General features: G+C 33.4%; 1 protein-coding gene across 2 annotated transcripts in view; it reads right to left on the reverse strand.

Moving 5' to 3' along the window:
* Positions 1 to 7,164: 7,164 nt before the first annotated feature.
* heix (UbiA prenyltransferase domain-containing heix) overlaps positions 7,165 to 27,180 on the reverse strand; it is a 29,854-nt gene continuing 9,838 nt past the window's right edge. For both annotated transcript variants that reach the window (XM_067283696.1, XM_067283702.1), the window contains exon 2: positions 7,165 to 9,622. In XM_067283696.1, the coding sequence (XP_067139797.1) occupies positions 8,584 to 9,591 (1,008 nt within the window). In that variant the 5' untranslated portion in view covers positions 9,592 to 9,622 and the 3' untranslated portion in view covers positions 7,165 to 8,583. The remainder of the gene's footprint in view (positions 9,623 to 27,180) is intronic.

Genomic DNA, 27,180 nt, shown 5'->3' on the forward strand with positions numbered 1-27,180 from the left:
TTCCTAAATCGTTTTGGTTCCACGTGCAATTCATATTTAAAAATATGGGACTTTGACAATCCACAGAAACACAAACTTTTATTTTAGGGCACAGTTGACCTGTCCGAATTCGATCCTCTTCAGGGATCGAATTCGGACAGGTCAAGGTACCATAGAAATGGGTTTGCTGAAAGCCCTTTTAGGGTGCTCACAGGGCCGAAAGAGTTAATAAAAAGAATCCTAAATATCGTGATATTTAATCTTCTCTTGACCTGCCTAGCGGGTCATAAGAACAATTGTGAAGGTAGTGGCTTAAAGAATCATCTTCCCTGGATAAAATTTCACATTCTAACTCAATATTCACCTGAAAGGGTTTTCTCGTAAGTAGTTTATTATTACTTTCCATCGAGAATTCAAAAGCGAGGAAACTGAATTTGTTTATGGAATAAATGTATTTCCTGTAATTCAGAAAAAGGTGGCGAGTGTTCGACACAAGTGAAGCAAACCTTGATTCTTTTTTAAAACTTTTTCCGCTCAGTGGGCACTAAGAGGATCTGTTTTTAACAAGCCTACGAATTGCAAGGAATAGGATCCAACATATCCAGAACGAACCACCCTCGATTTTTTGGAGATGGTTCTCCTGGAGAAATTTTCGACTAGATAGGATTTGCTCCTACTTTCACACACAGAAATGTTAGAAAGTAATATGTTCTAAGGCATACGGAATGGCCGAAGTGAATAAGGCATCAGCCAACCGCTCTGGAAAATCCGGGTTCGCTCCGTTCCGGCTACATTGGGCTCTGTTCCTCACCATCAGCCACTCCCATTGTAAGCCTGGCCAATCCATGATGAGATTGAAAAATGGCTCTCTTAGTACTAATAGAATGCAAAGAGTTAAGTCTTAAACGCATTATATGTCACCAATTTTAAGATCTGAGCGACAAGAATATTATTCTTGTTCGTTCTACTCTTGTTCGTGTTTACATACGCCGAGCAAAGAACAAAATGGAAGATGTTTCAAATCAGCGAAACGAGCGCGCATCTAGATGGTAACCAGTTAACTCTCTCCATCCTGTTGGCACTAAAAGGGCCCGTTTTAACAAGCCCCTTACGTGTTCAGCTAGGCTCACAATGGGGTAGCCGACAGGTCCGACAGATCGTCCCAAAAATACGTTAAATGCAGACGTTTAGGCATGTTTTCTTTTCTCGCCGCAAGATGGCATGAGAGGAAAATAGTCAGCTGTAGTGTTGTATTCCAGTGAGGTGAACTTAGGGGTTTCCCTCTAAATTTAGGGAAAATCAGCAGGATGGGAGAAATTTAAAAGGAGAAATAGTTTTAGGGGAAAATGTAAAGTCTGTCCATATTGGTTAGTGGAGTTTCAGCGACAAGTAGAAGCTTCCAAAAGTTACTACTCGTAATTGTTCTCTTACCACAATCTGTAGGCGATATGAGCAGGTGGCTTCATCAACATATTGCTTTTGCCCAACTGTGCCCTAAAATAAAAGTTTGTGTTTCTGTGGATTGTCAAAGTCCCATATTTTTAAATATGAATTGCACGTGGAACCAAAACGATTTAGGAACTTGTTAGGGGTTTTAAGGGGCGTTCTGTTAATTTTAGAGGAAATTTTACGGTTGTTTAAGGGGTTCTCACGACAGAAGTTGGCAACATGCCATATTCGCTTTCTGAAAACGATTGCATAATATTTGACTGTGTTAGTGTAGAAGTATTTACATTTTAAAACCTTTGTAAGGTAAACACACCAATAAGAACATTTTACTTAGCATTTTTTTTTCATTTTTGTAATATACATCGTTATTTATGCGTTATAAACAATGTGCTTTTGATTAATTTAGTTTTTTAATCAAAAACTTTTGATTAAGTTTTTAAAGGTCTAAAACAATTTTTATGTACTGAAATACTGTAATATCTACAGCACACTCGATTAGGGTTGCCAGATATCCCGGTCTTCCGGGATTGTCCGGACTTTTTCTGATTGCCAACAGTGGCAGAGGACTTTGCTTTTAAAACTGTTTCTACAATATGAAGTATGTTTTTCTTTTCTCAAATTTTAAATGTATTTCTGTCGCTGGCAGAGTAAAAATACACGTCCTGGAATTGAAACGTCCCAGTATCTTTCTAGAAAAACTCACTTTATCCTCGAGTACCTGGAAACCCTACCTCGTCCAACTCTTAAAGGCTTGCTCTGTTATTAGTGGGGGTTGTTACGAAGTGGATTTGCGCGTGATATATTGTGTTATCATCGTAGTAGCAAGTATGAAGATTACAAATGTGAAATGGCACAAGAGCCGCCATTGACTTGTTGCCACACACAAGTTTATTCTGTGTTTATGATAAAAGTGTTTGACAGTTACTTTTAGAAGTTTTACTTTCAAGTCGCTTGCTGTTTGTGGTTCCTGAACGGAAAGGATTTAAAGAGGAAAAAGGACTCAAACTTTGTTTGTATTACCTTAATTTTTCGATTACGAAAATAAATTACTCAACTAAAATAATCCTGGGCATATGTATAATTAAGTAATAACTTTAATGACGTGAATATCTGAGCGCTAGTTTGCTCATTTCATGAGAAATTTTGAAAGGAGTTAGATGAAATGTTTTCCAAATATTATAATTTTCCTATAACTTTTATAAATACTTATTGATAAAGCTTCGTATATTTGGTTTCAAAATTATATATTTATTGCTTTGTAAATTCTTTCTTTTCACGTTTAGTGAGCGATTAGTTGAAGACGAGGAGGATCACAGACTCAATAATAATGTTATGGTTCTTCAAACAAATATCAAAATGAATAAAGTTTTCGCGCAGCACGAAGATTGCGTGGAGAATCCTCGTGGATATTCCAATACCCGTGAATATGGAGATCGAAAGGCATTCAAAAAAGTCGGATCTTTCTTCAAGGCTGTATGGAAACCAGTCAAAAGGTAAGTTAGAAAGTTAGCTCCATCATTGGTTCGTCTGTAAAATTCTCACTAAATGGTGTGGTGCTATACCGAAATACCACAGTTATAAACAATATTAAAATGAACACAGAAATTTCAGTTTGAAAGCTTCGTGATTTTGCGAGAACGGCATAACTTTCCAATATCTGCTTGCGTTACATCGAGGTTTGTCGGACTACTTTCGTTTATAATCCAACGAAAAGATAAGCTTTGAACGAAAAAGTAAAGCTTTTAGAATGTCAATAATAAATTTAAAATATCGCCGATAGAATATAATTTAGAATGAATCGATACAAAATTTTGTATTCTTACTTTTATGTAGTATATTTTCAGTCAGTCAATATAAATATAGCCGAACCTCCATATTGCTCTCTCAATAAGTTTTTATTGAATTGAAATTTAAATACGCGCTCTCAATGAGTAATTACACTTGTTTTTTCACGTGCAGAAAGTATGGAAAGGCGTGAAGAGCGGAGAAAGCGAATATCTCCAGTTTGAATAGGAATGCCTTACCCTCCATCTTGAATCAGGCGGATCTGTCTGCTTGATTTGATCCTAGTTCGTCTCGGCTGTGTTTTGTCCGAATATTTTTGTATTTTACACTCAACACTTGGGGGATTTTGCACAAAAATTGGGCACGGTTTCTATCCCCGATGTACCGTCAACAGGCAATTAATGGAAATTAACTGGAGGCAGGAAATATTCACGTATTATTCTGGAAATACAATATGTTCTTCACGTGATTGAGATTCTGAATACAGACGGCCCGAGGTATTCGGGCATCCGCCATACATGTATATTTTCGTCCGAGTATCCGCAAGAGTATATCCTGGGGATGTCAATTACTTGTGTGATGACACGACAAAAACAACAGCATAAACGGATGTGGAGATTAAATTATTCGGCAAGTGTACGTGAATGACAGTACACGAACATTATAAAGTAATCAAATTAACAATAATGTATTCGATACGTAATAAATGACACGTGGCACTATCCAGTTAATCGATCCGAGCAACGTAATTTCCCTGTTATTCCTGTATAAAAGAGTTTTATTAGAATAAAATAAACTTATTGATTTAAAAATTATTTAAATGATTGAATATTTCGGACAAAAGTGTTGATTGTTTTCGTTTTATTTTCACAGATTTCAGGAGATTTTCATCTCTGTGTACTTTTTTCTTTAATTTATTTGCATTTAATCGTATTTACTCTTATCTTTATTTTTCTATTTTATATTTCTTTGTCACTAAATGGTGTGGTGCTATACCGAAGTACCGCAGTTATATACAATATTAAAATGTACTGTACACAGAAATTTCAGTTTGAAAGCTTGTTTCACATTTAAAAATATCCAAAAAAAAAACTTAAAAATTAAAATAATAATAATAATTTAAAATAAAAAAGTATGATAAAAAGATTTTAAATGTACAGGTACATTGATATTGACTTTCCAACTGCGACCGCCGTTTTTATTTTCGTCATTGAGACTCCTATTATTTTCATATTCTCCCGATTGCGGCTACTAGAATTCGGACTCTTGCATTCATTATTTATCTCGTCCTTCGTAATTTACGATTATTCCTCGTCCTCGGTTATTCACCTCTTTTGTCCATTCTTCTGTCTTTACACTCGACTTGGCGAACATCACCAAGACCAAAATATAAATAATTAATACAAAAAAGAGAAGTCGAACGGAATTATTCTCTGAACGATCAATGTCTAACGGAATTTCCAAAAGAAAAATATTGCTAAAGAAAGCGGATTGTGAAATGGTAAGTGGAATTATTAAAATTTACAATTTCCTAATTATAAATTTGGTTAAGGATCGTTTATTTAAACGATGCTTAATTAATTCATTGCTTTTATTCGTCGCACTTCTTTCTGCTAGTGAGGATGATTCGTAAAATTTCCTTTTGTCAATGGAGGAGATGACGTCAGGTATGCCGCGCATACTTGACGTCATCTCATCTCTCGGTCCTCTGTAGGCGTCCACATACCGCACATATTAGCGAGGTTGAGGCCGAAGTTTTAAACGCGGAAACGTGTACGTCGGACGTCCAGCGCCGCTTTCCTGTAAGCCTAGAAGTTTGACAATGGCGTTTGGAAAGTCAGTGGAATCGTGCTCGACGTTCCAAACGCCATTATCAAACTTCTAGGCTTATAGGAAAGCGGCACTGAACGTCCGACGTACGCGTTTCCGCGTTTAAAACTTCGGCTTCAACCTCGCTAATACAGAAAAGACACAGACGTTTTTTCATTGAAAGGTATGAATTCATTTACACAGTTATACAGGATGATAAAAAAAATTGCAATGACCCCCAAGATGTTTACAGTTTTGGACTCAGGGACCTTGAAACGTCGAGAAATACAAGAATATTCGAAATTTTTTTTGTATGTATGGATGCTAGTGTGTATATTTGTGTGGGGGTGGCAAGAATTTCTTCACTCAATTTGAAGCTTAAGAACTTCCGTGCCTTTTGTCAAAAAATTTTGAAATTTTGCAGGGAGGTTTCTGTATTAGGTGGATCGAAGCTGTTAAAGTTTGTTGGTTAAAGGTCAAAAGGGTGGAGAGATAGAGGGTTTCGTTTTATTCCTATACGGCAGCGCGACGAATGGGCGATCTACCGAGGGAGAATGCTTTCAGAGTGGTCTTTTAAGGAAAAGTCTCCCCTATTTAGGTGTTAGAGAACAGCCGGAAAACTCCACGTGGGCAGCCCGTACCCACGACCAGTTGTCAAATTTATGATTTTGCAGTATTTTATCGTAACGCATGTAAAAAGTACAACTGAATTGAATAACACTTGGTAAAAGAAAAACTGAAAATTTTAAAAATCGTAAAATAAAGCGTAAGAAACGTCTCACCTTAGTTTATTTTATAAAATTGCGGAACCAATCACATTTTATCCTTTATTAATGACAATGCATCGTGTCATCGCTACGCACACCTTTATAACAACGCGCTCGGTGTTTGTCGGCCATATTGTTTTTGACTCGTTGGTACGTGTTCGTAATCGTACGTTAATTATTTAATTGTTAACACGACATAATCTTCCATATTTTTGGGAGAAAACAAAGCGATAGCTCCAATGGCATCAATGTGTTATACAGTATTTTTAGAACAGGATGGCTTGGATGCGCAAACGCCATCTAACCAGTGGCACACACAGGAAGACCTCCAAATAACGGGCCCTTTCCCTTCATCAAATAATGATAGTCGAAAAACACGAGGCCTCAACCTATGGCTTGTGTACAAATTCAGTTTTGTACCGTTTTATACACAGTAGCCCAAAAGCCAGACTTTTGGACGGCCCTAAAATTTCCGAAAACTTTCCTTCTTGGAAATTTGATTTTCACTAACTGGTGTTTGCTACGATTTAGCTGAGTCATAAAATTAGTCGAATTCTTTAAACCTTATATAGTGTTACTCGCTTATAAACCTACACAAGCCCATATCTATCCAGATGTCTACATTATTAACAAATCCCGAAATGGGTTGTTTACAGTATTCTCCCTTTGTTGCATATCGTCCGTTGTCTTCGTATTTCGCCAACCATTAAGGCAGTTAAACTTCGATGTAGTGCAAACTTCGTCCCCGAAGTTTGCTCTAAATCGAGTGTGGCGCTAAACCGAAATACTCCAAACGATGCAAAATTGTAGTAATTAATCGCTTAAGGGTTCTCTAATATTAATGGAGAGGATCAGTTCGCAAGTACTCTTAGGCACTCTACGAGGGCGGCGATAATTAGGGCGGCGATAATTAGGGCGTTATATTGAGGTTTACTTATAAGAAATATGTTACCAATAGATGCTAATTCGATCTCCAAAGTTTAAAAATGACGACGATATTTTGAGGTGTTTAAATTCATTCTGGAATGGTTCCAAACTGTGCATTTCAAATTCACGTGAGAGGGAAGTAAACTGCTGAATGACAACTGTTCGCAGGTCATTCACTCGTAATCGAATCATCCTGGCATTAATAAATAACGAAAGCGTATATAGTTTCTAAATACATGTTTTCTTCACGTATTTAGCAACTATACAGGGCCAATTTCTCATAGAAAGTCCTCCCTTGTGTTCTGTCGCCCTCATCAAACTAAACCACAACATTTGGCACCTGGTAAAGCAGCTGGCACAGAAGACGGTTTTTGTCATTGCTCTATCCATTTTTCACACCGAATGGCTTCATTACGTTTGAACATAACTGAAAATTGATTAATCTAAATAAAAATTCGAAAGTTTTTTATTATTATAATTTACCTATACAGCCTTTTAATTTACAGTAATCTTTGGTCCTCCTCTTTAAAATTACGCTATTCTTAATCCGTCAATACATGATACCATTGCAAAGCCCACAGGCATTTCGCAGCATACACAGTAAAACCTGTCCAAAACTGGAAAAATTCATAGAAAGGCAGCGATTTTCTTAAAAAAAAACCTGTTCGAAACGGAAAAAATAAAATTCGGTACCGCGCGCGAATCCGTCTTACACAGGTTTCACTGTATATGTTTTTATTAATTAATAATATATATTTATGTATATAAATACAGACCCATTCATGTTATATTCACTAACATATTTTTACACCACTCAATGTGCAAAAAATACAATCTTCTACGTCACTGTGCAGGAAAAACACTTAAAACACTTCTTTAATTGTTGGAATTTTACGTTTAGCGCTTCTAAAAATGTTACAAAATCCATTTTTTAAATTTCGGAAATAAAAAACATTCTCGCCGGACAATTATTTTTTTTTTGAAAATTAATCCTTTGCTAATTATATTTTTATTCAAAATTTATAAAATTCAAACCAATACAAGTTTGATCATTGGCATTTTTTTCAACAGGAGGAAAGGGGGAGATTTATGCAAATTACACACTGCTCGATGCGTTAAATTATATATAAATTAATTAAAAAAACATTAAGTGAATATCACTCGAGTTTTTTTTTTAAATGAAAGTGTGAACAGTAAACACAAGTTTGAGCCATTTGAGCAAATACTTTTTATATATAATTATACTATAAACGACACAAGTGGAGACATACTTGCAACTCAATTTGCATAACAGTATAATTTTCTTTTCGTATGCGTTAAAACTTAAAAAAAATAATAATAACGAAAATATGTTATTTACACATCGTTTAAGAGCCGAATTAAATGTCCGGGGTGGCCCAAAATTCGATTAACCGCCGTAGACTGCTGCCTGGTCAGTTGCAAAACCTGCTGCTCTGTGTTTTTATGTAGTGTTTCCGCTATTTTCCCGAAAGAAAAACTCGTTGTAAGCGCGGTTTACGGTCTACCGACTTTTGGGCCACCCCGCGTAAAAACAAGGAGAAAGAAAACAATAAACCTTCTTAAATTAAAAACAACTGTCGTTAAATTTAAGCGATGAACAATTATTTAGAGGTTCTCCAGAGGTGCAATATATATTTATATATATATTTTTTTCTTTTGTTAATGACGAAACCAATACACAAAGCTTTTATATATAATGTAGAACACTTTTGCATCTCCACACAGTGCTACTAGATAATGCATCAGTTAAGTCTCTCAACCAATATAACTGCATATATCTAAAAATTATATACTTAACGGTATAACGAGGTTGGTTTTGCGTTTTTTTCAATTGTAATTAAACATTTCACCGCACGCGCAGGCCTGGCAGAGTATTTGGAGCGGCCATTATACACGGGATTAAATAAAACAGGCCTAAGTATATGTTGAGTTTCGCAGTTTGTTTTGGCAGTGTTAAGAGAAGGCCGCTGCGAAACTGCTTCTCTAAGTCGAGCGCCTTTGGAAAGGTGATTAATGGTAAAAGAAACCATATACTGACGTGTAAACTCAGTATGGTAAATAAAATGTATGGTACAAAAAGGAGAACCGCAAACAATATATGAGAACCGGTATAACCGATCAGAACTGCCATAGTTACAGCACCAGCGCGGCTATCACTTTCCATGTCGCGTGTGTTGTTACAGTGTAGAACGGCCTCCGTGTTTAGCGCCAGTGGTACAGCGTAAAAAAGCGTAACCAGATCTATGTAGCCGGCCTGGGAAACGAACGAGAACAGGACGCTGATTGGTCCGAACGTCACCAGGATCAGCAGGTCGCCCAGGCCGATGTACTTCAGGCCAATGCCACCGGTGTAAAGAAACGAGCTGGAGAGACCCCCGAAATACACCAGTGCCAAGTGTTCCATTTTGGCCGGCGACAGTAGCACCAGCATTATAAAGCCGAAACAGCCGAGTATGTATAAAAGCGCCCCCAGGTGGACTATTTCGTCGGGGGTGAGGATCTTGTCGACCAATGTCCTGTCGTCGCTTCTCTTGCTGTCGATCCCTTTCTGGTAGTCGTAATAGGTGTTGACAGCATTGCCGGCGGCGTGCACCGACAGGGCAGTTAAGCAAGTCACGAGGAAGACAACGATGTTGAACGATCCGGAGCTTTTGTAAGCCAGGGCAGCTCCTAGAGCAACGGGTGTTAGGGAGGCACTGAAGGACCACGGCCGTAGAGCGAGCACATAGGTGGATAGCTTGTGTGGTATGTACTTCATCTGGGACGTGTCTGACGAAGACCCGGGCACGTTCTTTGTGATACCGCCTTTGACTGATACGTAATCATTGCTGTGGTTAGCACAGTCCATTATCATAATCTTGAAAGTGTCTTCCGAACTGCGGAGCCTAAAAAAAAGAAATAAGAAAGGTTATTAAAGTAACAAAAAGGCTAAGAAATTACATAATGGCTCTTGATATAGAGAATGGTCTACCCATTGCTCTGAGAGTTTATTATATCGAAGTCCGCTGCGTTATAAACGATAGGATGCAGATACATATTTCGATAACCCTACGATATACACAGTGAAGATAACTGCTAATATTTGACTAGGTCATAATAAATAAGGTATAAGGCAGCCCAAAAATTAGTTAACCGTGTTACTTGTGTACTAAACAGTCCCTTAACCCTACTTTTAGAGAGAATGTCCGTCCAGAGTCCCATCTTTCTTCTTCACCCGGCCGTCCCAATTGTGGGTCTGGCCGAACCCACAACAGCACGATTAAGAAAGACCCTCTCAGTGCGTACAGGGTGGAAGGTGGCAAGTTTTTCTCGTTTCCATATTTTCAGCAGGTTTGTAGATTTCCGCACCCTTTTCTTGGATGTGGATTTATGGTGGCATAAACCCGTTTTTTTTGGATATGGCATCGTTAGAAGGGAAAGTTTAGATCTGGATCTAAGTAATTATTGCAGAGAAGTATTATACCTTAATTACTTGCAATAAAACTGAGCTTTAAAAGCCTCCCGTATCACACCGTTTTTCTAATAAAAGTATCAGCTAAACAGTTAACCTATTAATTTAACAGTTCTTCGACTGTAAATACAGCAATATCGTTACTGTTACAGACCCTATCCTCTAATACAGGTTACGATTAAGTTCAGAATTCCCTCTTCCCATTTTAAAGAAGCAATTATCATTTTTCATTTACGCGTTTAACCGTTCGTGTTCTGAATGAGTTGTGTTTTTTTGAAGGTGTTGCCGTATTTACAGTAGAAGAGAGAAGAATGTTAAACAAACGGGAGCAAACAATTTATCACGTGAAACGATGCTTTTGTTAGAAAGCCGGCAGACATACGTGAGAAGTATTTAAAGAGCGCGCATTAATTGATGGTGCTTACATTTAAATAGCTTTTCTACAGGAAAAAAGGAGGCAGAAAAATCACTGTTTGTATAGGTTTGTTTGTATATGGCAACGCAACACGAGGACGATCTCCACGGGTGATATCTCTCGGGAGGACTTTTTATGGGAAATTGGCCTCTATTTAGGTGTTACAAACACGAACAAAACCTGGAATACTCCACGTGACGGCTCGTGAATCCAAGACCAACTACCAATATTCGGTGGTTTTCTACTCGGCCGCTGGTGGATCTTTTACTCAAATTTCATTTAAAAATCGGTAAAATAAATACAGTAATATCGAAAACATATCTCCAATCTAAAATCAGAGAGTTATTGCCCACCAGTGTCCGAGTAAATAAAACCACAGAACACTGGTAAGTTGGTCGTGGTTCGCGCTTGACCAGAGGTGGCCACGTGGAGTTTTTCGGGTTTTCTTCCCATTTGTAACACTTAAATAGGTGTCAGTTTCACTTAGAAAGTTCTCTCAGAAAGGCTCCCCCTCGACAGATCGTCCACGTATACAAACAAAACAGTTATTTTATTTTAGTTCCTACTTTCTGAAGTTCAATAAAAGTCAAGCAAGTTTCTGAAAATTAAACTGCACAACAGAAAAAAAATCCCCTCCTATATGTCTGCAGGTGTGTATGTATTTAAGAAATAAGATTTATATCTTATTTCTTAAATACATACACACATGCAAACACACAGACAAACTAAGCACAAAACACGTACGAATTAATTTTAAATCAAATTTTAGTAAGAGAAGGTCTAATCGATTGGTTTATTCTAAAATGGAAAGCAATTAACAGAGTTAAACCTAACGAAATTCGTTCTACCCGCGATTTTATAATTAAAATTTTTAAAGAAAGATTATTCTTTACAAGAAGATCGAAGAAATGCACAATAGTTATTAATCTAAATTAACAATTGCTGCTGCCAAGTCCAGATCGCAAGGAAAAATTAACTTATAGGGAAAGATAGGGGATAGAAGAGAAAAATTACAAGAAGAATCTGAAAATAAATCGATGAATTAAAGTGCCTGCCGAGCATGAAATTAGTTCGATCTCTGGACAAATTTCATTTTCCTACGACAGGAAAAACCGAATTTAAACTTATTGTGGTCCTAGGTGTAACGTGGATTGTGGTCCTTGAATTTACTACTATTTACACAGTAGTAAATTCAAAAACGTGAGGCCCAGCACTGTATTTTCTAATCAACCCTACGCTGCCTCGTTCATCTTGCACAAGAACTGATTTCGCCAATAGACGGTGCTATCCATTCGAGTTTTAAGATTAATTCTTTGCCAGAACAGTAAGGCCAACGTGTTAATTAAATACTACAAGCAGCAACTAGTGAATTACAACGTGTAGTGGAAGCCGTGTTTCTGTTGTTGCGGCACGAATCAGATAGCCAACAAAGAATTGCGACTAAATTTTGTTTTAAAGCGGGTCTTTCTGATTTAGCAAAGAACAAAAATAACGGATGATAGCAGAGAGTTTGAACACTCCCCAAAACGGCTGTACCTCGTGTTCTGAATGAAGATTTGAGGTGGAGGAAAGCGCGTGTTCGTTTCGTCCCACGTGCCTTGATAACCGAACAAAGATGAAGTCGTGTCTTGCAGGACATCATGGCGACTGAGGATGCAAAAGAAAATTTCTTTGACAAAGTCTGGAGACTGCGTGTTCCCTTACGATCCTGAAACCAGTGTGTTGGCGAGAAATCACCCAGACCAAAGAAGTTTCACGACATTGATTTAGTGCCAGAAACTTGCATTAAACCCAACGATAACAATTATACTGTATGTACGAACGAGATCTACACCTAAGTTTTGGATGTGTTCGCAAGCCACGTGATTAGCAATGCAAAATCTGCATTTTGCTGAAGAGTTCTGTATTCGGTATTTCCGAGGAAACTCCGTCTACAATTATCCATTCAAGCTTTTCGAGGGTGGCGTTATATCGAGGTTTGACTGTAGTTAATTTCCTTGCAAAAGTTATTATTGTGTTCCTTGTCAAATTTTCGCAAGGTTATTAAGAAAATTTGACGTGTTAGCTGCAGAAGTATAGATTTCACTTCAGTTTATTTTTGTCCCAAACTCCATGTAATACAAAATTAAGTTCCGATACATAAATTTGCATATTTCTAACGTTGAATATTAAGTGCAAAGACTTAAATTGGGTCGATAACACGCGTATCACGTCTCTTCACACAATAAAGTATTGATTAGTATATTGGTGGCACAAAAACCAGTTAACTGAGGATATAGGACTTCTTGCAGAGGCATTTGCACGTTTGGATAGATTCTGGCTACAAGTTTGAATGAAACGTTAGAGCATCTTATTCAATCTTGTAGTCAGGAATAAATCATTGAGGACTAAATTAACAAATGAGAGGCAAGCAGAATAAATTGTATAGGCCTATAAATAGCTCAGGTATTAATAACACTGCCTACATGAACACCTGCAACTTTCATTTTTTTTCTACCTTCCCAAGCTTAGTGTGGGTGATTATTATTAATTTAACGTTAAAAATAGGATTTACAATGTAAGGAAGAAGGACGGAAGCACAATAAAAAATAATACCTACACACCACACAAAGAAAACAAAGTTTTGATGGATGATTGGTATTTTTCTCTTTTCCACACAGCATTGTTAGAGCTATACTCCACATGTAAAGAAAGTAACAACAGCCAAAGTGATGAAAGCATATACACTGTATATAAACATGGGCACTGATGCACTAAGCTGGGGGCTAATATGTTTTTTTACAGGATTAAAGCCAATCAGCACTTGAGTACAAGTAGCTAAATCTTCAAATGGGAGAAGAGAGGTTAGACAAAGAGTCTTGACAGAACAGGTGGAAGTCACCTCATAGCCTGGCCCTAATATCAATAACTTAGTAAATTTTGTTAGGAAAAACTAGATAAAACTCTCTTATTTTGAAATACCTAAACGATATTCATTCACTATGTATAATTTACAACACTTTGTCCAAGTTTTTCCTAATAATTTTTCATTTTTGAAAAGAGTTTTACTTATAATTTATTGTGAAGTACATGGAAGACAAAAAAAGCAAGGAAACTAGAGCAAATTTTTGTCAGAATCTATTCTTAAATCCTTCACTAGATCCAAGGCTGATTATTATTAGAGTAAGACTCTGCTTTGACTATCATAAAAATTAAATTTTTAGCATTTAGAACAGAATAATTACTTAAAAACAAACTACTAACAAATTTACAAAGCACACTAGCTCATTAATCTTTGTGTCTCCCCTCTATAATAATACAGAGAAATTTTTATATAATATACTATACCAAACTTTAAAAAATATATATAAACATATTGGAGAAAAATATCCCAGAATCAATTTATAGTAACAAACAATTGATGTTTTATTTATAGAAAGAGTAGTTTAAAAGTTACTGACCTTTACAGAATCCAGACTGCTATGTATTTACTGTACCGTAAAAAAATGGGAGACGTAGAATGAATCATCATTACCGAGCTAGAATTATTTTATTAATTTAAAATCTAACCGATGAAGGCGGCAGAAAATAAAGCAAAACATCGCATTTTAAAGTTAGAACGGCGATCGATAAAGCTGTCATTTACTTTGTAAAGCTATTATTTTTATAAATAATGGAGCGATTTTTCCGCATCTTAATGATCTCCTACAAATAAATAGGTGACTTATATTTACGAGAGATATTTACTAAATGTAAAAAGACCAAATGACATTTTGAATAAGAAAATCAAAAAACATCAATATATCTATTTTGAAGGGGGATTTTGCTAGCTTTTTATACCTTAAAATGTATGAATATTAATGTTTTATTTTTTGCTGGTAAATGAGGAAACTTCAAGAAACTTTTAAAATTTATATTCTCATTTTTTTTTTCTTTTTAAGGTTTTAATATTCTTAAAATAGCTTTCTACTTGTAAAGTTTCAAAAAATCTAAAGAAAATTCAAAGTAGCAAACAATTTTTCTATGATAAAGTAACTTCTCGATGAATAGTTATTTATTTATTCTTTTTTTTCCCTGGAATTTTAAAAGTGTTGAGTTTGATAGTTCTTAATCATTTGAAATTAATCATCATCTCTGTTTTATTTGTCATACAAAGCAGTTTTAAGTGTCAAATTATATTTATTAGTTAATTTTGTGAGTAGAAGATAGTCTAATCATAATAAAACAAGACAAAAATCATTTTTACCGTGTAGATTCATGGTAAAAATGATTTTTCTTTCTTATTTTTAATCTTTAAAGTTAAATTTATATTTCACATAGTAAATATATGTATATATAATTGAACAGAGAAGAGATAGACCAAGAAGAAAGTTGAGACTATAAGAAACTGGATAAGGCTCTGAACAGATGCTATGCTGAATGACGACTGAAGAAGAGCCACACACCACATACATCCCTCTACTTAGAAAATGAAACTTTATTGTTGTCGACGTACAATAAATTTTTAAATATATAATTAAAAAAACATATGAAGTATTTTAAATGTATGATGTATGCAACTGTGGCCCTCAAGAGGGGAAATGGGATTTTTCCTCCAGCTCAGAGAAGACTTGGTGTCTATAGTGGTTACTACAGTTATAAATTTTTTTTTTACTGACAAAAATTAAAATGTTTAAGAGTGTAGTTTGTTAATAAAGAAAACATTCTAAGCATTTGATTTGTCAAGAGAGAAGACAGCTCTATCACTGTACACTATACAAAGCATCAACTACCCCCTGTATGTGAAATGTTTTAAAATATAATTTTGCATTTATGTTAAAAGACAAGCTAAATGAAATAATAAACAAAAATCATTGGCATATTTAAGCATAAATTTTTATTTAAAAAATAATACTCATTCGATTGTCTTGAAAAAAGAAAATTCCTTACGTAATAAATATCTGAACAAATCCATTTTCCGATATAAAACTAGATAATTGAGAGCCAAAAACACAATTTGTAAAAATATTTATATAAAAATACATTCTCTTGTATATTTAAAGTGTAAGAAGACAAAAAAACATTATATTTAAAACAAGGAAATGTTTGAAATGTTTAACAACTTCAGACAGAATGAGGAAAATTTATATCGCAGACGACAGTTAGAAGTTTTTTTTAAATACATAAATATCTATAAGTTTGCATTTCTTTTAAACAATATATCAGAAAAAAGATTTCTTCACACAATTGCATTAGAAATGTTTGTAAAATTTTAAAAATTTAAGCAAAGGAATGAAAAATATTTCAAAACAAATTGAAATTAATATTTAGTTGAGAACCTAAATATACTTTTTTTTTTAATATTTTAAAACAAAGAATTCAATTAACAGAGTATATATTTTAGTTTTTTTGAGATTGCAATTAACATTTTCAATGAATGCAGAATTATTCTGTTTATGAAATCTCATTAAATTTATTCTTAAATTGATAGTAAAAGCTTCATTTGATTTATCAAATGAAGCCATTTCATCACAGAAATAAAATAGTAAATTTTGATAAGTAAAATAAAATATATACACGTGTTTAAAACTTAAGGACGAACACGACTGCTAGAAAAAGTCATAAAGCCAGACAATGACGAGCCTGCCTAAATCTCACGAGTGCTGTGTCGCAGTTCAAGGCAGACATTCCATAGTAAAATGTCTTTCCGTACTGATATTGGTGAGCACTTTCCATCCGTTTTCTAACTGCTGTATGTATCTTTTTCACCAAAGACTTACTGCTATTGCTTTGATTTGTAAAATCACACAAGCTGTTGTGTATTATCCTGTGTTAGAAGTCGAGTAATACAGTTTTTGCCATATCTGTCAGTATTAGTATACAAGTGTCACCCATCTTTAGATTCTGGACGTGCATGTATTTTGAATAAATTACTAAATTTAAGAACAACATTTAATGGTAAATGTTGTTATTACCATTTAATGTTCATGGCAACACACAAATCACATATAAACATGTTTTAATTTATATAAAGCTTGAGATTTTTGTGTGGTCTTACAGTTTATGATGCATAAATCACAAAGTGATTTACCATTTACCATTAACAACTATAACAAAAATAATAAGAATAGAAACTGCATAAGTAAACATTGAATACTTTCTACATAATATCTGCATTTACTACATTTTTCAAATTATACTATAGATTTACTATATGATCAACTATTTGTAGAACCAATCTAAAAATAAAAACTAAACTATCCAACAAAGTTGGGCATTAGGATCAATGCGATACTGAAGATATAAAATCTGACGATCGCAGCGTCCGATCAGCACTGCAGCCACCTGCTTGAAAAATAACATACTATTGACTACCCAACTTAGCTGAGAGCACCAACTTGAGTTGGCATGCACAAATGAAACAAATTTATTTGTAAAAATAGAGGTGACACTTTTTGGAAAAAGAGAAATACCTTTAAGGGACATATTACTTTCATCCAAGGAAAATCAATCTCTCAAGACTGGTAGTAGTTTAGGAATTGATGTGACTTTCCTCTCTTTGATGTAGAAACCGTGGATTGTTCTAATTAAATCATAATCACAGCTATTATAACAGAGGAAAAGTAGAGCGATCTGGCAAAAAAACGATTTCCCAGATTTTCACATTTTTGGACTTAGGACACCTCGAAACATTGAGAAATGCAAAAAAATTTGGGGGTAATTTCTGTATGTGTGGATGTGTGTAGGAAGGTTCAATTTTGTTCACCCAGTTTGAAGCTTAATAACTTCTGTGCTTTTTGCGAAAATTTCTGAATTTTTGCAGGGAGATTTGTTTATTAGGGAGATCGATGCTATTAAATTTTGGCAGTTAAAGGCGAGGGGTGAGGAAGTAAAGGGGGTAGTGTGTTATATTGAGTAAGGTCGGCCTTAATTAATGATGATTTTACTTGTTATTAGCATTTACAAATTTTTTATAAAGTGTATCCCTACACTCAAAATTAAGCATTTTGCTGTTTTATAATAGTTAAAAATATAAAAAGTTTTTAATATAAACTATGATAACAGATGGCACCACCAAAATTTAAAAATGCTGCTGGGAAAGTTGAGCAACTTATTGCTGGTTTATCTAATGCTGTTGTTTCAGGAATGTCCTTCTTCGAACTCTATTAACAAAGTAGAATTTGGCTCGTCTTCACTGCCTACTTCCCGGCATATTTTTTTAATTGTTGACAATGATATTCCAGCAATCTTACTTGCATACTTTGTAGGGATGAGTTACAGGAATAATAAAATTGTATTTTTTGGTTTCCCAATTATGGAATTGAACGATCTGGGATGTTGTGTAAAATCACTCGTGCGTATTTTGTTCCACTGCAAAAGGATTTGTTATACAATGTACCCTCCACAATAAAAGAAGGAAGTACACAAAGAAATACAAAAAGATAAATATATATTCACTAATAACAAATGAGTGTATCCTTTCTACCCACTGCCCCTTTAAGATGAGTCCAAGAGAGTTGGCAAAATGCCAGTAACAGATGCATCTAAGCTGGATGAATTATATTCACAGAACTGAAGTGATAAATAAATTATATGCTGACAATTTATATAACACACAACATCCTGAAACATTACCGTTATCAACAAACAGAACACAAAAGACAGATGTGAAAGAAATATCCCTGTAACTGATTCCTACAATTGCAGTTCTAATTCTCCTTGAAGTGTTCATTCATGTTTTCATTCCTGTATGCGTAACCTTGTTTACACTGGCCTTTGGCTATCTGTTATGAATGCCAATTGAGACTGCATCTAAGTTTGTGACAAAGTCTATGAATAATATCCTGGTTGCGATAAGTCACAGTAATCATCTACTACAGTAACAAGAATGTATTGGAGCATTGTATGTTCTGTTAATTATCAGAATGTAATTTATTTGGTTCTATGGATGGTATATCCTCACAGGCAGGTGGCTTCAGCATCTAATTCTGCTAGTTAACGTAGGCATTACAATATTTTATTTTTAAACTGTTCCTTTAAAAATGCTTACAGACACTTAAAGATGTTTGGGACTTTTATATTATTATAAAATAGCATTTTACAGCCAATTTATCAAGTGTCAAAAACAATTGCTCGTATTAAAATTAATTTTTTTTAAAGTAAATTATAAATCTTAGAAAGTAAACTGGTAAAATTTACTAAAATTTAACTACTATATAAAGATAAATTTGACATCTGTAAATTGAAATATTTAAGTATATAATAAAAAAGAATTTAACTTAAAACTTTGAATTATCTGTTTTTTCTAGTGCTCTTCAATACTCAATATTCTTTAACAATACCACAGTTTTACTTACTTTTCTACTTCTTTAATCACTTTAACTTTTTGTCTAAGCATAAAACTTGTATCCATTCCATGCTTAGACGCTGTACAAAAGTTCCTAAAAATGGACTGCTGGTATGTAACTCAAATGTCACTAAAACTATCAAATGTGACAATTCCACCAACACCTCAAATGTTTACAAAACACAGTGCAATCTGTAAATCATTTCTAAACTCACTGCATTCTTTTCTTGTGTTTCACTTTCGAATTACAAGATAAAGTAGTTTCAAATTAACCAATAATTTGAATTAATCAAGTTGAAATTAAACAGATTTAACTGTATTTTAAATTCAGCCATGATTAACAGAGCATCAAATATCTGAATTTTATTTCTTTAGAATCACACAGAAAGAAAATAATTCAAAAAGTAAGAAAAATCATAAAACACGCAAAAGTTATGGAAAGATCTCGAAAAAGACATTTCCATAACTTATCCAATCTGTTATAGAGAACTAGGCTACACAATTAATTTATTGAGACTAAACAGTTAAAGTTATCCAAAATTTATTACACAAAAAACATTCTCGGAATTTATCTTATATAGTAAGACCCTGCTTAACACTGAATCAATATAACGCGGTCTGCTTGAAGCCTAAAAAACTCTCAAAATTTACGCCGATTCAAATCAACACGGCATTTCATCGATTCCTATATAATACGATTATTCCCAAACATGAACCAATCAGTAAAAGGTGGCAATTTTGAATTTTTATGTATTGAATGGTATCAAATTCTTTTCGTTGTCAGTAACTTTGTATCTGACTTTATAAGCTCGCTCACGATGCCAAATATGTTATACAGAATACGTTGCACTGTCTTTCGGTGTTAGATTTATTTGTCTGACAAATTAAAAACATGCAAGTACTTTCGACATTTCAAAATGTCGAATTCACTTTCTCCAGAAAGATGAAATTTGACCTTTTAAAACTGATGATAAGTGTTTTCTGGAATGGTTTGACGATTTCATAAATCACAAATTAACATGCATCAGTCAAGTTAATTTAAATATGTACAAGATCAACGTATTTTTTAATACTTCCTTGCTGTATTAAAAAAAAAAAAACACATGTTTATCTATCTATGAGAAATGAAAGTTTGTATTCATTCAAGATAATTTAAAGAGGTGAAGTCAAGTTACAAACCAAATAATCTGCCAAATTGCTAGGCTATTGTATTCCTGTTTAACAATTTTATTTTTATTACTAATAAATTTTTAATAAGTACCGTATTTTACGGACTATAAGACGCTCCTGAATTTTGGAGGCAATTTTTTGAAGAAAAAAGTGCGTCTTATAGTCCGTAAAATACAGTAATTGTTTATTGCATGAAAGTTGGTAATTTCATCTCTCTGTATGAATTATTGTTAAATCAGAAGCAATAGTTATAACAACATCTGTTAAAACATAAACTGTAATGAGATTGTCAACTATTACATTTACTTTAAAATGAAAGTCAAAAACACTTGTTAAAAACTGTCATTTCGTAATTACCTTATGTGGTTTTGATTTGCCGTGAAAAAACAGTTTACCAAATATACTTTCAATTTATTTTTTTGTGGGAATAACTAGTTAAATTTTGGATTTAGATCTTGTCAATGGCAAGAAAATCTAATTTAAAAGGTTCGGAAAAGTCGATAAAGAAAAAAAAACAGGAATTTCAATTTAGATAAAGAAAATTATGAAGTGAACAAGCAGATTTTAAAAGCTGTAAAACATTTTGCACCCATTCAATTAAAAAAAATTACTGTATTTTTATCTGCATAACCTGCAATGGCAAATAACCCAACAGAAAGTTGCTAGAATGCATAAAACCTACAAATAATATGTTCTATCGTATATCCTATCCTAGGCTTGTAGGAGCAGCTGTTACTCTCTAATTTACAGTTCTTAATTGTAATTTAAAAGCAGCATATAATTTACACCTCTTTTCAAAAATTATCTTTTAAACTCAAACAACACACAAATACGTTGTAGCTTTGCATAAAGTAGCAATCTGGCCAACACAAAATTACATAGATGATGTTCACTTTACAAGCCAGGAACACAATGAGATAGGCAGCGAGACTGGGGTCAACCCAGCAATGAAAAATTATGAGCCAATCCAGACTCAAACCTGGGTTCAAAACAGAGTTGGAACTGTACTGGGAAGATTGTACCTTGTCTACTTGTCACATGGCTGTCCCTATTATAGTCTTGTCGTTGAGTTTGCGGCGGTTCGACATACTTGTGTTCAGACTTTCACCTCACTGTGCACTCTGAACAATCTTTCCACAGTCGATGTAACTAACCCTTGTATGTAATTATGTAAAAGGAACTCGTGACAACGACCATTGGACTCCTTCGCCGTCTGGTATCATTTTTGAGCACGACAGCAATGACACTACTCGTGGATGTAATCGATGACCGACTTAACAGATTTTCTTCTAGTGAGGTACAGCTCAGTAGCCTCCTCAAGTTTGATGAAAAAAAACTATTTAGTGCCCTCGGAGAGAGTTAAAAAATAATAAACAATTTTACAGTTACATATTTTGTTATAACGATTACTTTCTTTTGTAAATAACTGAATTTTATCAAAGCAATAGTCTCATTACACAAGTATTTTTGCATAGTAAAGTGTGACAGCTTAAAAACATTTTCATTATACTGATAATTTTGTTATACTTGTTCGTTACAAAAAGTTCTACTACACACCTGGAAGAACAATCCTTTTAAATAAGGTTATTTGTCTAATTGCTTGTCCTTGCATATATAATTATTGTTTTTACCTTCCCAGCTCTGTTATATGTAACAGAGGAAAAGTATGGTGACTGGACAAAAACGACCCCTCCAAGATTTTTACAGTTTTTGACTCGGGACCTGGAATCGTGAGAAATGCAAAAAATTGGGTTTTTTTCCTGTATGTATGGATGTTAGTGCGTGCGTGTGCATGCAGGGCAGCCTTTTTGAAGCTTAATAACTCGTGCGCTTTTATTAAAAAATTTCTGAAATTTTGCAGGGAGGTTTGTGTATTAGGGGATTGATGCTATTAAATTTTGGTGGTTAAAGATTGAGGGGGTGAGGAGGTAAAGAAGATAATGTGTCATATCTTGAGTAGAGCCAGATTTAATGACGATTTTCCTCATCACTAGCATTTACAATTTTTCTATAGAAAAACCCATCCCTACCCTCAAAATTAAGCCTTTTTCCATTTTATATTATTAAAAACTTTTTATACTTTTGGTTAATAAAATATAATAATAGATGGCACTACTTATGCAGTTTTAAATCCTGCCTGGAGAGTTAAGCAACTCATTGCTGGATTTTTTAATTAAGATTTTCTTTATTTTATAAAAGATACATAAAATAATCAATTAAAGAATAGTTCCACAGAACTTTAAAATTTCGCACTTTTATTTAATGCCGAATAAAGTATTACTCAGCTCCTAATAAATCTATGCATTTATTATGAGAGAGAAAAAAAGTTGCTTTTTCTGGTTAACATTCCTTATTGACATTCCTATCTGCAATGGATAAGTTGAGAAAACCGAATACATTCAAATGTACTAATTTAACAAGTGAACTGTAAATTAAGTTCATTACTTTCAATGTTTTGATGTGAAAATTTCATAGAAAACAATACACAGCCTTCCAAAAAGAATTCTACCATTTTAAGTTATTGTAATTATGTTAATTGGGCTGCAATTTGAAAATTCCCACTGTCTCCTTTCTGTCTTTCCTTAATCTTGAGAACAAAGTTATATAGATGAAAGACGAGACCAGATGTGGAAAAATTGGGGGAAGCTGGTCCTGATTAACTATACGTGAACTTCCAATGCAAACTGGAAGACGTGTTATTTCAATTCAAAACCCTTCCCCCAAAAGCTAATAATAGATGACCGACATGACTCCATTGCTAAAGGAAAAGTATGATGTACGCACAAGGGCAAGCCACTGCTACTTTGAGGTGGACGGCATATATTTTAAATGAAATAAATTAAAAATTGCAGCCTGGCATTGTGACGACTTCACGATAAATAATTGCTCGTTTTTATCTGAGAATGTTTTAATGTATATTAAAACACTGGAAAATGCTCCAAGTTTCACATGTGCCCAACACAACTTCTCAATGCATACACATCTGGCTGACACTCAAATACTTCCCATGTTTGCTCCCAATGCAGCTACAATTCTACTGTTCTCGAAAATTACTCTTGCTTCACAATGATGAGTGGTTCCAACTTTTGAAAACTAAAGAACACAAACACCTTCCCTATTTTGAATTTACCATTTTCTTACAAGTAGTAGGCAACGAGATGTTTGGATGCAGATTGGAGACAAAACTTAAATGGAATGGTTACATTAGTGTACGTTGCATACTTCTCAGATTAACATAATTACAATGATATCAAATAGTAGCATTCATTTTAGAAGACCCAGTATATATTCACAGCAATACATATCACTTTTTATTCATTCAACTTTCATACTTTTGAAGGAATAATAAATAAAAACAACTACAAAAAATTTTTGTATACGAATAATTCCTATATTCAAATAATTATCCGATGAAGTTTTGTATATAATTAAGAATATCTTATGAAGCATTTATCAAAATTAGATAATTAAGTGATGATAAGATTTACTTAGTCTCAGAACAACTTCTAGTTAAATTCTATTCAATAATTATAAATGATGACTGATAAAAACTTATAGAACGAGTACTTTATCAGCGTTTAACAGCTTTTTCCTGAATTGAAACTGTCGAGTAATCTTGTTCAAAATTTATGATTAAACTGCAAAATGTATTAGGGCAATTTATGTACCTCTTAAAATAAACTCTAATATGTATTAATAATATAAAAAAGTCCCTCCATTTACACTTGTTTATCTTAGTTTTTAATTAGAACAGAGTAACTTAAACAATTTCCTTCTCATTCCACATGAAAAAAATTTAATTTCATTTTATATAAATATATTAATATCAAATGTAATGTTGTTGAAATATTTTGATTAAATGAATTATTTTAACACTTTCAAACATCTGTGTGTTAGATTGGTAACACCGTACCAATGTGCATGTGCGTGATTCAAACCACTTCAAACCCTTATATTTAAATGTGTTTGACTACTTAAAGTTGTTCTGCTTGGTATTTTTTAATATATACCTGATGATGTTCATGAGTAACAGACAAAAACATTCATATTATTAAATAGTTTTGGGGATATTTGGCATGTTTTTTATTGCATTAATTTAATCAAAAATATAACCTAATTCAATAAACTTAATATTTAAATAAATGTATTTGGTACAATCATAACAAAGTATATTTTCCAGTTAAGCAAATTATGGAAATTCTTTTAAACTCTGCCCTGCACACTTTATATATAATGGGTATTTCACACAGAGTGAAACATAAAACAAATTTCACATCATTAGCAATGTCATTTCCGGTGAATGTTTGTTTAGCAAATCACAATGTCAGTCCAATGTGTTGAACCTTTTCACTATAAAAAATATTCCCACTCATCAGAATGGTGGATTTGTTGACATAAATAGGAAAACCCAATAAATATAGACCAAGCTTTACACTTGAAAAGACAAACAATTAATGATAATTCTTTTAAATTGAAGAAACAAAATAATAAAAAAACAGGAGGACAAAAAACAACATAATTGGCCATAATTACAATTCAAACTTATCTTAAATTATTGATTATTTTTAAATCACTATCATTGATAGCCTAAATTGATTATCAGTATATCAGAATGTAGAATAACTGGAAAATGTATAATTAGTTTTTTCTAGAAATTTTTGAATGGCAAATAGATAGTCGGCATTTGAAAATTTATTTCTACTGATAGCTTAATCAGTTTCTATTCTATTTTCTCACTGATATGACAACGTTCTGAATCATTTTTCTTATCAAATGATTACAAACGTTTTCTCAATCTGATTCATAATCCGTATGCACTTCTATCTTATTTTTTGTTTAAAACACATCAAATTGATATTTAAAAAGAATAAATTTGAAGTATTTTTAAATATATACCATAATATGGAGTGATCAAATGAAATGAGAACTCACAAGTAGTGACAGGAATGTTAAGAATCGGATAATATCATCAGCTGGAGGTGCAACAAGTACATTACTTTTTTACATTATTAATACATATTAGAGTTTATTTTAAGAGGTACAGAAATTGCCCTAATACATTTTGCAGTTTAATCATAAATTTTGAACAAGATTACTCTACAGTTTTAATTTACAGGACCAAACCGGAAGTTTAGATATAGTTAGTTGGGATTTCCTGCCTCTAAGCTTTCCGTATCTAGTCTCGACATTCACCTATCTAACTCCATTCTCGAGATTAAGGAAAGACAGGCAGGCAGACAATACCAGTGAGAATTTATATCCGAAACCTTCAGTGATTCTACCGAACTTCAAACCTGCCATAGACGTTCGATATAGAATCTGCTTAACTTGGCACAGACTGCCGAAGGTAGCCAAAAATGTTCCTTTTTAATCAGTGAATGCTTTCTAGCATTCACTGATTAAAAAGGAACATTTTCGGAACAACCATTCTTTTATACCTTAGTGAATTAATCATATGTAAAAATTGTTGTTCTTATACCCTTTATTATACAGCTAATACACACAATAGGTTTTAGAATAAAAATGTGTTTATGCATGTTTTAATATGAATGATTTGTCTTACATTGAAGTTAAATGGAAAAAAGTAACAGCAAAAAATCATTCTGTAATTCATGCTGTCAATTTAAACTTTCTTTTATGAATTACAATGTATTCAATTACAGGTTTGTCTCAGATAATTGTGCTGTACACTGATAAATGTAACGAAAAACATTTAAGCAAATAAAGCATGTAATGAAAAACTGCTTTTTCTAATTAAATATTGCTATGAAAACCAAGTTTTGTGCTTTGCTTGTTACAGAATTTCTTGTTTATAGACTATATAAATTAATTTTTAACAAAACAACTGTATGTGAAAAGTAAAAAATATATTCCTTTAAACAAAATAATTAATATGTTTATTGTATTGTTTTCAATAGATGACTTTATTTTAAGGAGTATTTTTTAATTTTATCGTTAGGAAATTGTAAAGATATCTCTCATTAATTAAAGATTTTTGAGAAATATTCAGTTTTAGAATTTATTTATTTAAATATAGAAGTTATTATTGTCAAATTAAATGAGAAGTAATAAAATTTTGAAAGGGAACAAAAAAATTAATTCAGAGCATTTAATAGTAATTTTAATTTTAAATACCGAAATTTGTAGAATGTTTTCTTCCTGTTTTATTATAATTAATTAACTATGAGTTTATCAAAATTATTAAATAACACCTTGTATTTATTTGTTAATATATTGTTTGAAACAAAATGTTTAACTTCATGCTTTTCAGCAGTGTTTAAAAGTGATTTTGATTGTCCATTTTCAATTTTCTCTTAAATACTGTAAAGACAAATATTACTAGCCAACCATTTCCAAGAGTTATTTAAGCAGGCTTTCTATTCTCTCTCTGTTAGTGATCACTTCATGTAAATTCTCTCTAAAATTCAAACTTAACATGTTGCAGGTCTCATCTAAATGCAGTACTGTTTACTAACTTAATTATTCCATAAAATTATATCCTCTTTATTGAGACTAGTAGGAGATCTTACCTTTCTTAGAGCATTCTTTTATGCTCCGATTCTCTTTGTTCTACTAGTAAAATAAACAGTACTTCAGACATCCCCTTATTATTCAGAACCTGAAAATTGACTAACCCAAACCTTGACATATCTAGTGTATGTAAGTTTATAGATTATTAGTCTTTACTGCTGCGGCAATTCCGTTTCCAACCCGATCTAGACCATCTTCTCACAATTTATGTTGCTTATCTTTCATCTACTTTGACCGATCTATTTTAAATACTTTGAATTGTTGATTTGCTTTATATTTTACAATTCCCCTCTTCCGACGCGTATGTTGCTAGGGCCTCTGTGTATCCACTGTGCTGTATGTTTGATTCATGCTCTTTTAACCTCACTTTTAAGGCACGTTTCCAATATATGTTAGTTGTCTATCGCACCTGTGGTCTTCTAGTGGTATCGTATATACCCCCAGAAGCCTTTCGAGGTTTGGTGGGTCTTTGCCGTTGCCGTGTCTTTGCTATTTTACAATTCTTTTCCATAATTTAATAAGACAATTACAATTCAATTAATATATATTAAGACAATGTAGAATTCGTGCT

Source organism: Centruroides vittatus, unplaced genomic scaffold, assembly GCF_030686945.1.
Source record: "Centruroides vittatus isolate TY-2023 unplaced genomic scaffold, ASM3068694v2 contig_1213, whole genome shotgun sequence".
Taxonomy (NCBI): Eukaryota; Metazoa; Arthropoda; class Arachnida; order Scorpiones; family Buthidae; genus Centruroides; species Centruroides vittatus.